This window comes from Poecilia formosa, unplaced genomic scaffold, assembly GCF_000485575.1.
Source record: "Poecilia formosa unplaced genomic scaffold, Poecilia_formosa-5.1.2 Scaffold270, whole genome shotgun sequence".
Taxonomy (NCBI): domain Eukaryota; kingdom Metazoa; phylum Chordata; class Actinopteri; order Cyprinodontiformes; family Poeciliidae; genus Poecilia; species Poecilia formosa.
Window position 1 is genome coordinate 750,459 of NW_006800209.1, and position 12,416 is coordinate 762,874.

General features: G+C 42.1%; 1 protein-coding gene across 4 annotated transcripts in view; it reads left to right on the plus strand.

The window, feature by feature from the left end:
- Positions 1 to 12,416, plus strand: part of rerea (arginine-glutamic acid dipeptide (RE) repeats a) — a 180,676-nt gene that overhangs the window by 88,531 nt on the left and 79,729 nt on the right. For all 4 annotated transcript variants that reach the window (XM_007570934.2, XM_007570936.2, XM_016681116.1 and 1 more), the window contains exon 3: positions 4,971 to 5,041. In XM_007570934.2, the coding sequence (XP_007570996.1) occupies positions 4,971 to 5,041 (71 nt within the window). The remainder of the gene's footprint in view (positions 1 to 4,970; positions 5,042 to 12,416) is intronic.

A 12,416-nucleotide genomic window follows, 5' to 3' on the forward strand; every position in this document is an offset into this window, starting at 1 on the left:
TTTCTGCCAATAATTTTCACTACGGAATGACTCCGGTTATTTTTTTTTATGTTGTAAGAGAGACATTTTCTTATCTTTTGTAACCTTCTATCCTGTTTTTTATATACAGATTTAGAAATGTTGCTGTAGGTTTTGCTAGTGTAGACACATTTAATAGAACATATCAGGGTAAAAATGACTTAAGATCGTAAAAATCACTGATAAACCATCAGAAATTACAACAAAATGAGAACATACTTTTCAAATTAAATCTACAAATTACAATCTGACCTTGTTGACAAAGACAGTTACTAGTTTTACCTCCGTACCCCTACACCGTCTGCATTTACATTATTGTAAATGTGCAGATCAGTTGGACCATTGTACCAGAGGAGTTTTGTTGCATGCCTGCATGTTGATGCATGTGTGCTTTGTGTTTTTTTTTATTTTTTATTTATTTTTTGAGCCCAGCTCCACTTTTAACAATGCAGGTGCATCCTGCCTCATGCCCAACTCTCACCACCTGCTAGTCTGACTTAAACAAACACTCCCTTTGATTTTAATAAGCCTGTCTCTCATCCTAAAATATTCATCTCCCCCCTCGCCGCCCTCCGCTGCCGTGTTTACAAAACACTGTTTGTATACGTCTGTCTTCACGGTGCGACTCGCTCATTGTTTTTGGCTCAGCGAAGTAAAAGCCTGACTGATGTTATCAGGAACTCGCCCCTCCCCGCCCTGCTGCTGGAATGCAGCAGCAAATTAAACGGCATCGTATTTGTTTCGAAGTAATGCACGACTCTTTTCGCTGAGGTGTGTTTTAGATTAGACATGCTTGGCAGCCGTAAGAGAACAGCAGCCCGAACAAAGAGTCAGAGTGTGAGTGTGAGTGTGTGTGTGTGTGCGTGTGTGTGTGTGTAGGTCATAATATTCAATATGGCGTTGCTCTTTGGAGTCAGCGGTGACAGTGTGACCTCTGTTCCTTTGTTCTTTCCTTTCCACCTTGTCTCCTGCCTCCATTCCTCCTGTCCTTCCTTCTTTCTTCCATTGCGTTCCTTCCTTGTCCTCCCTCACTTTTTCTGTCTCAGTTCTCTCCCTCTTCAATGGTTCCTATTCTTTTCCCTTCCTTCATTTTACTTTCTTGTTTTATTTTGCATCCTTCCTTTATTCCTCGTCTCCAACATTGTCACCTTGTCTTTCTTTTCTTACTTGTTTCCTTTCTTCCTTGTGCCCTACTCCTATTTCTTTTTTACTTGACTCCTGCTCTCTTCCTTCCTTGTGTGATATCTTCCATCTCTTTCCTCTTCCTTTCCCATTTCCTCATTTTGCTAATTTAAGTCCATTTTTCCTTTATTTCCTTCCTCCTACCTTTTTCCTTATTTGCCTCCCTCTTCCCTCCTTTTTACATTTTTTCTTCCTTTATTTGTTCCTTCCTAACTTTCTTTTCCTACTTTCCTTCCTTCTCCCCTTTAACTTTTTTCCTTCCTTTTTTACTTCATTTTACCTTTTTCTTTGTTTTTATTATGTACCCTGCTGTAGAACTCCATGGTGATGAAGATGAAAAGATTTGATTCTGTAAAAGTCTGTAAATTGAGCATTAAAACGCTCCGGCGCCATGTCAGTGTGAGCATGGAGCCTTTGCTCCGTGTCTGGTTTGGTGCGGTGGAAGCTGAACTTATTGCTGCTGAAGGAATGGGAGCACTCCTCTTGCTAAGGTCCTGCTGTGGTCTCCCTCCTCCTATGGTGAAGGCTACATCTACGCACCCAGCATGCACTTCAGTCTTTAAAAAAAAAAAAAAACCCATCCCCCACACGTACACCCACTCCACAGCTAAACCTCTCTCCTCCCTCCCCTCTTCACCTCTCCACTTGAGCGAGGAGACCCACTTCCAAAAGCACAAAATGGCAGGAATGTTTAACAATCTCCGACGACCGTTGAGGAACCAGGAGGCCCGTTTCCACCACGTTTCCTCCTCACAGTGTCTCCCCTGGCGCCAATTCCTTCCCCCTTTTTTCATTCTGAAGGCAAATTTTAAGGTGCCAACTTTGCTTTAACTTTTGAAATTCATAGAGTTTTGCCTTGTAGTCGCTTTCAGAGAAATGCCCCGAAGGGCAGTGTACTTTTCACTGTCCGAAATTAATTCAAAATGTGCTTTTGACGTTTGAAGAATGGACTGCCACGCTGTCTGTAAGTGATTAAAGTAGATCCCTGTCCCCCGCCCTCCTCCTCCCCCCGCTGCCGCCACCCCCACTATCGTTTTCATTCTCGCTCTCTCTCTCCTTTGTGCCTGTTGATGTGGGCGCAGACACGGAGATTTGGCTCCTCTAAATGAATTTGCCGCCAAGGTGAGGGGACACTAAACCCTAATTCCCCTGATTTGACTCCTCCGAAACATGTCATCTCCTTCAGATTAGTCTCTTTTGTTCTCCGACCCCCTCCCAACCCCCTCCGCTCCCTCGCCAACTTCTCTCCGTCTCTCTCGCTGCCTGTGTTGCTCACAGATCACACAATAGGACTGATGGACGTTTTCATTCATGTTATCTTGTAAATGACTTCCAGGGATGCTGTAAAAGGGGGACAGGAAGAGGCTAGTAGTAAGAAAGAGATATAATGCGTTACTCAGACCGAGTGTGGGCGATAACCGCTCCCCCCCCCTCCTCCTTCTCATCCCCCCATCCGTTAGAACAGCTCATTCAGCTCACAGCAGATAACAAGCCCACCCTGGGGTCTCGCACACATGCAGACACACTTAGGAAAAAAAACAAAAAAACAAAGCAAATGATGTCAGGGATGCTCTTGTACACACCAGCACCTCTACAAAACGGTATCTTGGGTGTCAGGGCCATTTAATATCTCCCCCTGCCTCCTTCTCCTCTGCCAGCGGTAAGATAAACCACAGCCGGATCGATAGCTGTGTTGACACAAACAAATAAATAACAGATGATGGCAGCGTCAGTCACTGAGAGAAGTGGAGGTGGGGGGGGAGGGAGAAAAAGGTAGCTGCAGATCTTTTGTTAATTCTTCAGCATCAGACCCGCTCAGCGTGTGTTTTCTGGTGAGATGAGCGCCAGCAGTTTGTGTTTGTCAGTGTAAATCTTGCCTCCGTTGGCTTTCTTTGAGGCAGAGAGCTCACAGAGACGTGAGCCGTCGCAGCAAAAACCGGGAGCTTGTTTGGTTGTTTTTTTTTTTTTTAAATCAATAAAAAGCAATATAGAGCCGTGTTTTATATTTTTGTATCAGTCGGAGCAGGGAGATTTGTCTTTTCTTCACGGTTCGGTTTCACACGCTGTAATACGTGTGACATTAGCGGTTCGAAATCTTCCTTTTGTAGTTTAATAACACGCGGTTGTGTCTGGAGAGGGCCGTTAGTTGTTTCCTCTTCCTCTTGTTTTCTTCTCAGCAGAAGCGGCCGTGTGTTTCCGTCCTCGGCAGCGCGAATGTTTTTGTTAAGGAGATGAGAAGTTCACGACCTGGTCATACCATCAGTCACATTTCATTCAACAACACAGCCGGCTCCTCTCTACAGGACTGACATCACTAACCACCGTTTTAAAAATGGATAAGAGACAGAGGGCGGATTGCTTCTTCTTTTTTTTTTTTTTTTTTCTTCTCAATCTAATCCGAAGCTAGTTAGACATGTAGTGTGTTTGGGGATTACATATCCTCTTAATTTAAACGTGCTATGCTATAGGATCATTTGAGTGGGACGTCTCTGGGACGTCACATTTTATGTGATCATGGGAGAGAATCAAGAGAGCAAGAGAATCTGAAAGACAAAACAGTGTTGAAAAAAATTGACAAAAAGAAATTCAGATTTTATTGCAGGAACATGATCTGACATTGAAAACCGCATTGAACTCAAATCTTTTGAGCGGAGAAAAAAAAAATCACAAGTTGTCAAATAAGTTTTTAACAAAACTGATGCAATTAAAATTCCTTTAATATCAATATTTTCTTGTCGGAATCTGTAGCAAGATGGACTTTTTAAATATGATGGGATTAAACTAAAGTCTGGAGGCAGAAACACTCCGTGTGGATCTGGGGTGAAACAAAGGCTGCACATAAGGAAAAGTACGTCATATTCTTTGGTGATGCGAGTTGGGGTCTTTGAAGGCGTGGAGAACTTGTTGGGGTTATAAACTTTTTAAAATAGCAGGAGACATCAAATATAAGTCTGGTGGCCTCTGCTAGAAAACGTCAGATGTCATCAGTGGGCCTTTTAGCAAGACAATGATGCAAAAGAGAAAGTTTGGGCTCTGAGAAACTGTCAAAGATCCTTGTGTTTGTCTGTTCCAACATTGTCAAATGGTTGCAGAAGAAAACTAGATGCTGTCCTGTCACGGCTGCTGCAAATATTGAACACAGGATCTCCAATAATTGTCACTGGTGATTTTTGTTAAGCATAAGCATAATAGGATGAACACATCGAGTTAAACTAAAAGCTGCATTTGTATAACTATTAACATAACCACATCATGAAGTAAAAGATGATTTTAAGACATTTGGCACATCTTTGCTAGGATTGCCAGTAAATGTGGATGGCACTTTGAAACTGATCCCAGAAAATGTAGTCAAAAGTTGATTTAAAATGCGAGGAAAATCGTCAAATGTCAGCAAACGAGTTGCAGGTTTGGTCCCCTCCAAGGTTGCCTCCATGGTTACGGCCATGTGGCGATGACTCGGTGGGGGTTGGGTGGGATGAGGTTAAAGTCAGTGTTGCTCACTGGTGTATAAACGGAGTGGAACAATAACATAATTCCCCTTGAGCGTAATGTTTGCTTTGGAAAGGCAACCTTGTAGCGCTCCAAAAGTCTTTAATCCTATTACTCGCATTCCAATTGAATTTGACTCGAGGAGAAAAATGTCTTTTCAGCAGAGGTAACGGCACAAGAAATAATGTATTGCCAAGTCTGACTGCTTAACATCATGAAAGCTCTGATAAGTATGAAAATCATCTCTAAAACCCCTTTTTCTTCCCATTTCTCACTTGCAGATTGTGTGTACATCGAGAGTCGGCGACCCAATACTCCATACTTTATTTGTAGCATTCAGGATTTCAAGCTGGTGAGTAGATTTTTATGTCTATTCTCTTTTTTTTCTTTTTCTTCTTCTTCTTCTTCTCCTCCTCCTCCTGCCAACCTGAGATGCAGCACAAACCAATCAAGCTGGGTGTTTAATGCTGGAAAATTGCTTTGCGTTGCTTGTGCACGTGGCTTACATCCGCGCTGATTTAAAAAAAAAAAAAAAAAAAAAAAGACTTTTCGTGTCGAGTTTTGTTGCCCGGACAAGCAGGAAGGCCCTCTGGGAGTCTGCTTTGAATATTTACCACATTCGCAGTCCACTGCATGCAGTGTGTAATAATGCTCGTAATGAAAATATAGATGTTTGTAGATGCACTTAATTGATTTAATGGAGGAGAAACCCTCACCGGTTTTAAATTGATTTTTCTACAACCTAATGTGACCAAATTACCTCTTTCCCTGCATAAAGAAAGAAATTAGTTTTTAATTTGCTGCAAGAATGGCTGATTCATCAAGATCAGTCAGTTTAGCAAAGAGGGGCTTGTTTTCTAAGCAATAGGACACTTGTGTACACACACACACACACACACACACACACACACACACACAAACACACACTTGTAGTTTGTTGTCTTGCACTAAATTCTCCGTCTTCTGAAAGGAACGCTGCATGCTAGTTCACCACAACAGATTGGTCTTTGTTGTTGCAGATGAAAGACGGTGCATTATTTTTGGAGAGATTCACATACTTTGCTTCACTGACACACATGAATCATGAATATTTCAGGGCCACATGCCGATCATGCAGAAACTCTTTCAAGTAGCGCACAGTGTGATCTCGGTTAGCTTTCCTGTCCCTCTGTGTTTCATCGCCATCTGTAATAAAGGATTTCTTGATGTCAACTGCTTGTTTCTTCTTGACGGATGGAAATTGCACGAAATGTATGTTTGACTGAACCTGAAACCACACACGCAGTTTTGTTAGGTTTTTAAAATTTGTCTTTTGTGGTTTCGCTGTGGTCACGTTTCGTGGCTATTGAAACTGTATGTTTAAGGCCAGAAATATCAGTGCTGTTTGCATTTTCATCCCACTTGAAATGTGGTGTCGTGTCTGAGCGCCACAGGAAGCATCCTCAACATAAAGCGTGTTGGCGTTAGCAGCACCATGCTGTGGGAATAGCATTAGTTCTGTAGTAACTGTGCGATGGGGAGAATAAATTGAGCTAAAAACGTAGCAGCCAAAGCATGCCCATCTCATGAAGTACCAATAAAATACAGAAATATCTTTGGTTGCATCTTGACCAAAATGTTAAAAAGTGCAGAGGATCTTTCTGGATAGAGCGTGTTTTAAATGAATGAAGGTCGGTTGTTGTGTGGACAGGAGGTTTTAAGGTGAGCCGTAGGACTTGCAGCCGGCTCCCCACAGCAGTGTGACTTTAATCGGATTGTACCTGGAAAGTGCTGAGTACCGCAAGTTCCCCTTTCTCTTGCACGCAGAATTTACCATGAAAAGGCTACAAACCTGCCCCTTGATTAACAGGGTCCGGGGAGGTACGGGGGCAGTTAGAGGTAATTGTCCAGGGAGAGAGAGACTGACAGAAAACTGGCTGCTTTAGCTGACCTCTCCCTTCAACTCTCTGTTTCTGTCTCTCTGTGACTCCCTCCCCCAGTCCATCTGTAATTAATGACCAGCCATCTGCATGCTTGAATGTGTATGAGCAGACTACACTCTTGTCCTCCTATGTTAAAACAACAAGCCCTGCTGGCTTTTTAAACAACTACAGTGTTTTTAAGTGAGTTCACTTTGTCACACGGCGACAAATCACAAAAAAGGGCCTGCTGCTGCTGCTGCTGCTGCTGCTGCTGCTGCTGCTGCTAGTGCAGTGAAAAACTCCCAGCTTGTTTTATATGGGCCTTGTTGGAATAAAGGAAATGTTTGACCACTGTACTGTTTAGTGCAGCAGTGTCATCGCACGAGTTCGTCCTTGTAATGACACATTCAAAAAGGAGCAACAGCAGAAACCATTCTTCTCTTTTCCCTCGTCTCCCCCTTCTTCTTTTTCTTTTTCTTCGCCTTTGTCCTTCCCCCCCCCACCGTTTATTTCTTGCCTCACAAATTATTGATTAACACCCCTGCCATTCATTGGTGTAACCGGGCTTCAGAGGCACAGCACAGGGAAAGAACATTTTATTGGTCCTGTACCAAACAACCCCATCGATATTACCCCTCTCGCAGTCATCTCCATTTTCTCGCCTGTCTGATCCAGTCTTTAAGCTGAGAGAGTGTCACTTGTGTTCTCCATCTAATGACCTGTGAATCCAATTAGTGCTGTGTATAAACCATCACTGTGTTGTGTGGGGATGGGCTGACTCTTTTCCTCTTCGCATGTTGTGTGAGAAATCTGCAGTCTTGTCTTCATACCCAGATTTGATCTTCTGTACAGAAACTTGGACTGTCGGCAATAACGCATGCAAATATATATATAAAAAAAAATACAGAAAGAAATAAGAGGGGAGGAACAGAATCAATTCTTAGATCATGATTGGGGTCATTCTTGACTTGGAGGACAATCATTTTCCTCCTCTTGTTTACTCAACAGTGGCAGCTGCGGTGACCACTGCAACCTCTGTGACTTATTGATCGACTTGTATAGATTTCAGCCTCCTGCCTTCCTCCTAACATGTCTGGCCGGCTACAAAGATGACCACTGGGAAGCCATTATAGTCATTTCAACAAAATGTTTAACCTTCTACTATAGCTCGGCCTATATTTAAGTTTTAATGACAGGAGCCAAACATTTATTTTTATAAACATACCAAGTATCAGTTGTTTGGATTGTTTTCTTTTTGTTTGGTTTTTATCTGTGATACCAATCCAAGTTACCGGGCATTTGCCAAATTGACTAAATTTCATTAAAATGAACAAATCAGTGTCGTGTGTGTGTGTGTGTGTGTGTGTGTGTGTGTATACACTTCCTAGTTGTGCATTTTTTTTGTGAAACATAATTCCTAATTATTTTTGGAAAAACCATGTATCAGTCTTTTTGTAGAGCACATTTAAAATATTTTTTAAAAAACGCATTTATTGTCCTTGGTGATGTTTGGCTGCACCCTGAGAACAGAAATAAAAAAGACTGGATGTTGCTTTCTTCTATGAGTATCAGTACATATTAAGGCATATTTGGTATTTGAACTATAAAAATAGGCAGTTAAAAGCATTTTTAGAGAGTATCTTTAGTATTGTTTTAGTAACCGATTCCTGTAGACATCCTAGGCTAATGTTAGCATGTTTGCTCTTTGCTTTCATATGGCTCATTGATAATTCAGGTTATAACATACAGTGTTAACTATTCATGAGCTGACTAAACTTACTAAAAAGCAACTCCTGATTTATAAATGCAGTGTTTTGCTTTGAACATCATAACATTTGATGACTGGTGTTTCAGCAGCTCTCTGTTCTGAAAGTTGGCTGGGAATCACACAGACACGCGTATGGATAGATGCAGCAGCCAACACAGTCTTCCTTTCTCTTTGAAACATTGTAAAGACTGAAAAACATAGCGATTGAAAGGAAAACCCTATACTAGATCCACAAAATTGGGTGCATGGTTTAAAATGTGATTTTGCTAACTGTGGATATAAAAACAAGCTGTTGTTTTTAAATCTGCCAGACTATTGTGCCTTAAAAAGTCACTGAGGGGGATTGACTGACTAAATCACAGACGGTACAACAACAGCAAGGTCTGAATCAGGACTTTCTTAATAGACGAATGATTTGTATATGGAAACTGTGAAGTAGGCCATTTTTATAATACCCACTTGATTTGTAATGTTTTTGCTTCCTTAGACACACACAGACTCCTTGTGATGATTTCATTCTCTCTCTCTCTCTCTCTCTCTCGTGCGTGAGGTTAATTGGGGCCCTTCAGTCCTCGATGCCTGGTTTTGATTACTGTTGTGATTTTGTAATTAGTTTACCTTCTCTGCTTAATGGAGGAACATTATTGAGGTGAACGTTTGTGTCATGACTGTCTGATAGATCTCCATACCGGTTGTGATTCTTCAGATTGTCGCTCGACTGTCTGGTTCAGTGCGACACGGTCACACACACACACGCACACACACAGCAACGTGTGAACTGCTTGTTGTGAGCGCCGAGTCTTTAGACATTGAGGCAGCAACACCATCAGCACATCTTTCCTCCAACCCTGACGTCACAGATCAATCTTCCTTCTCTTACCTTAACCATTTCCTGTGTCTCCATCTCTGTCTCTTTCATCCATCTGTCTCTACAACTCATCCCCTCTCCCCTCCTCCTCATCTGTTGTCACTCAGCCCCACCACCACCACCTCCTCCTCCTCTCATCCCACGTTGGAGTCATTGTGTCCATGCCCTCGACGCTCATTGACCCTCCTACCTCTCTCTCTGCTTGTTTCTAACCTCATTTGCTGTTATTGGCCAAGTCAGCTGTGTCCTGTCCTCCCTCCCCTCTTTTCTTCCCCACATCCTTCTCTCTCTGTTTCCTCCCAGCTTCTCTGTTCCCCCTTCCTCTTTCACTAATGGAGTGATTGCAGCATTTCTCCCTCTGGGAACGAGGGGATTGAGGAGACTAGTACACCATCTCAGACACACACACACACACACACACACGTTCACTCTCCCACTGTTAGTCTCGCACACACAAATCTCCACCCAAGGATCTTCCTGCTTCTGGACATTTAATTAGAGCCACGCACAATGCAATTATCTTGCCACAAGTCCATCTCGCATGTTGTAGGTCTGAGCAGCTTAAGGAGACGGAGGACTTTCCCAGTCATATTACCAATGAGGAACATTTGTGCACGTTGTATTTACACATTCTTTTCCCGTTTAATCAGGCGGTATGTCTATAATTATCAGAAATATGCTTGGGCTTTCTCTCCTCCATCAAATATGTTTAAGCGAATGTGTGAAATGCACTGCTTTTTTTCTTTTTCTTTTTTTTTTAGCACTGCGCTCGCTGGAAACTAACTCGTCTATGGTTTTAGCTAATTTATTGCTGTCAGTCTAATTTATCAGACATGTCAAAACAAAAATGGTGCTTGTAAATCACTATTCACGCTGATAGTTTGGCCGTTTATCTTACAGACAAGATTTTGTGGAAGTGGATTTGGCTGTCCTCTACATGTTTAATCTGTGTTTTTAATTGATGTTAACATGCGCCAGCTTTTGTTTCTGATGTTTTGATTTGTTACTTTATTTACTAGCAATCCAACAAGCATGCTTTTTCTGGCCACTAGCGATTTTATTTTATTTTTTTCCTTTTTACCTTTTTGTCAAAGGAGTAAAGCGCTTAAGATGCTAAATGTTCTGCAGGGTTTTTTTTTTTAAATAGAAATAGTAGTTTTGAATTAACCCAGGTTGTGTATCACTTCGTTGCTTCCTTACCACTTGCATTTGCCCAAGACTATTTTTTATGGCCAAATAAGATGAATAATAATTATAAAACCAACCCTCTGTTACCAGTTAATTGCTGGTAACTGGAGCCACTTGGGGGGAAAAGTTGTCCTTTCTATGATAATATTTACTCTTACTAAAACATCCCCCTAAATCTGCTATTCTGAGGGTTTCCTTAAATGTAAAACTCAGAACTTTTGTAATTTATGTGAAGCTTTTTTTCCCCTGTAGATGTACCATAATATATGTGTTTCAAGATAAAATGATTGTTTTTTCTTGACCTGACCTGCTAGCTGACTGTTTTGCAAATAAACTTATCAAGTCTTTGAGTAATGCTTCTATTGAGAGAGTTGAGAGAGCGGTGCTTTTAAACATTTTTCATCTGTTGCTTCACACTTCCTGTCAGTGGGCTGAAAGAAGGCTTTTTGCAGTTTTGACTTGCTTAGAAGAAAGACAAATTTTGCCTTTTGTAGATATTTCCCTTTGTAAAAAGGACCGACAGACATGGCGTCAGTCCACTCATCACTCTTATAAGGTTGTTTTGTACGTCCATGCTTGATAAGCTGCAGGCAGTGTGTGTGTGTTAGCAGCTGACTTCCAGGGCAGATATCCCCAGTAGTTTACCAGCTAATTCCTGCTTGTCATACAACTCTATAAGAATTAATTCTGCCCAATAAACACATATCATATTTTTACTCACATTTATCAATCGGTGAGAATGTCCTACTAGCCAATGCCTCATCAGGACATAGATTCACTGTCTGCAGTGATTGTAAATGTTCATACATGTATGTTGACATGGGACAACTTGTGTTGTTTTGTTTTGTGCATCAACTGGATGTTTATCCCACTTTTCACCACTGATTGTTATGAGCTGAAAGCTCATCATACCGGCTTGGAAAAAAGCCACCTATTCAAACCCCATAATTAAAAATGTTTGATAGAGATGCAAATATATGTGCATAAATATGCATTTTTTAACATGAGCAGCTATTAGTTTTTCTGCAGACCTTGACTTCCAGGCCTAATGGAATCCAAAGTGCTCTGAATTAGCTTAACAATGAAATCCACAGGCTAATTAACTTCTATCCATCACACATTCAGATCAATGAAAACATTCCACTTGATGTACATTTGCTGTCAAAAAGAAAAGAGAAGAAAAAAAACTACTTTCCTTCCATCTTTCTGTGCTTTGATTTCTCCCGTTATTCACAGCAGCGGTGTCAGTGGTCTGTGATGATGCATGCTGCGGGAAGTCAGTGAATGTGACAATCCTGGACTGTAACGCTCAGCTTCTGTACAGACTAGAAAAAGTCTCTGGTTGGTGCCGAGGCGCTGCGATGATGGGCGCTGGATGACTAGACAGTTGTTGGCTTCTCTCTTGTCACTGCCTAGGAGCTGGAGTTTCCCCCTCTTTATCTTCCCATTTCTCCCCCTCGTGACCACCCTCCACCCAAGCCCCCGCTGAACATTTGAAATGCAATTATGGATCAGTGAGCACCACCATCAGTCGCACTTCTTGTTAATATTTATCAAGTAGAGCAGCAGCCGCTGCCATCTCCTGAGAGAGGGGCGCTACAGTCATTAGAGGCTATTTTCTGTGTGTGTGTGTGTGTGTGTGTGTGTGTGTGTGTGTGTGTGTGTGTGTGTGCGTGTGTGCGTGTGTGTGTTCGCTCCATTCCACAGTCCACTCAGCTGCTGTGAGCAAGCTAGTACATTTCGCAAGCATTAACATGTGGGCATTTACAGTGTGTGTTGTGTGTGTGTGTTGCTGTCTTAAGTGTCTGCTTGTCTTTGTGCTCTGTGTGAGGAAGCGGCTTTGACAAGGGCATCTAGCTGTCTGTAGACGGGGGCCGGCCAGGCAAGCTGGCTGCAAACTGCTTGATTGAAGCATTCTTCCTGTCATGTTTACCTCTGAGTAGCAGCCTTAAAGCAACAGGAACCAAAGCACAGCAGCTGCTAAAACCTGAACATCCTTTCA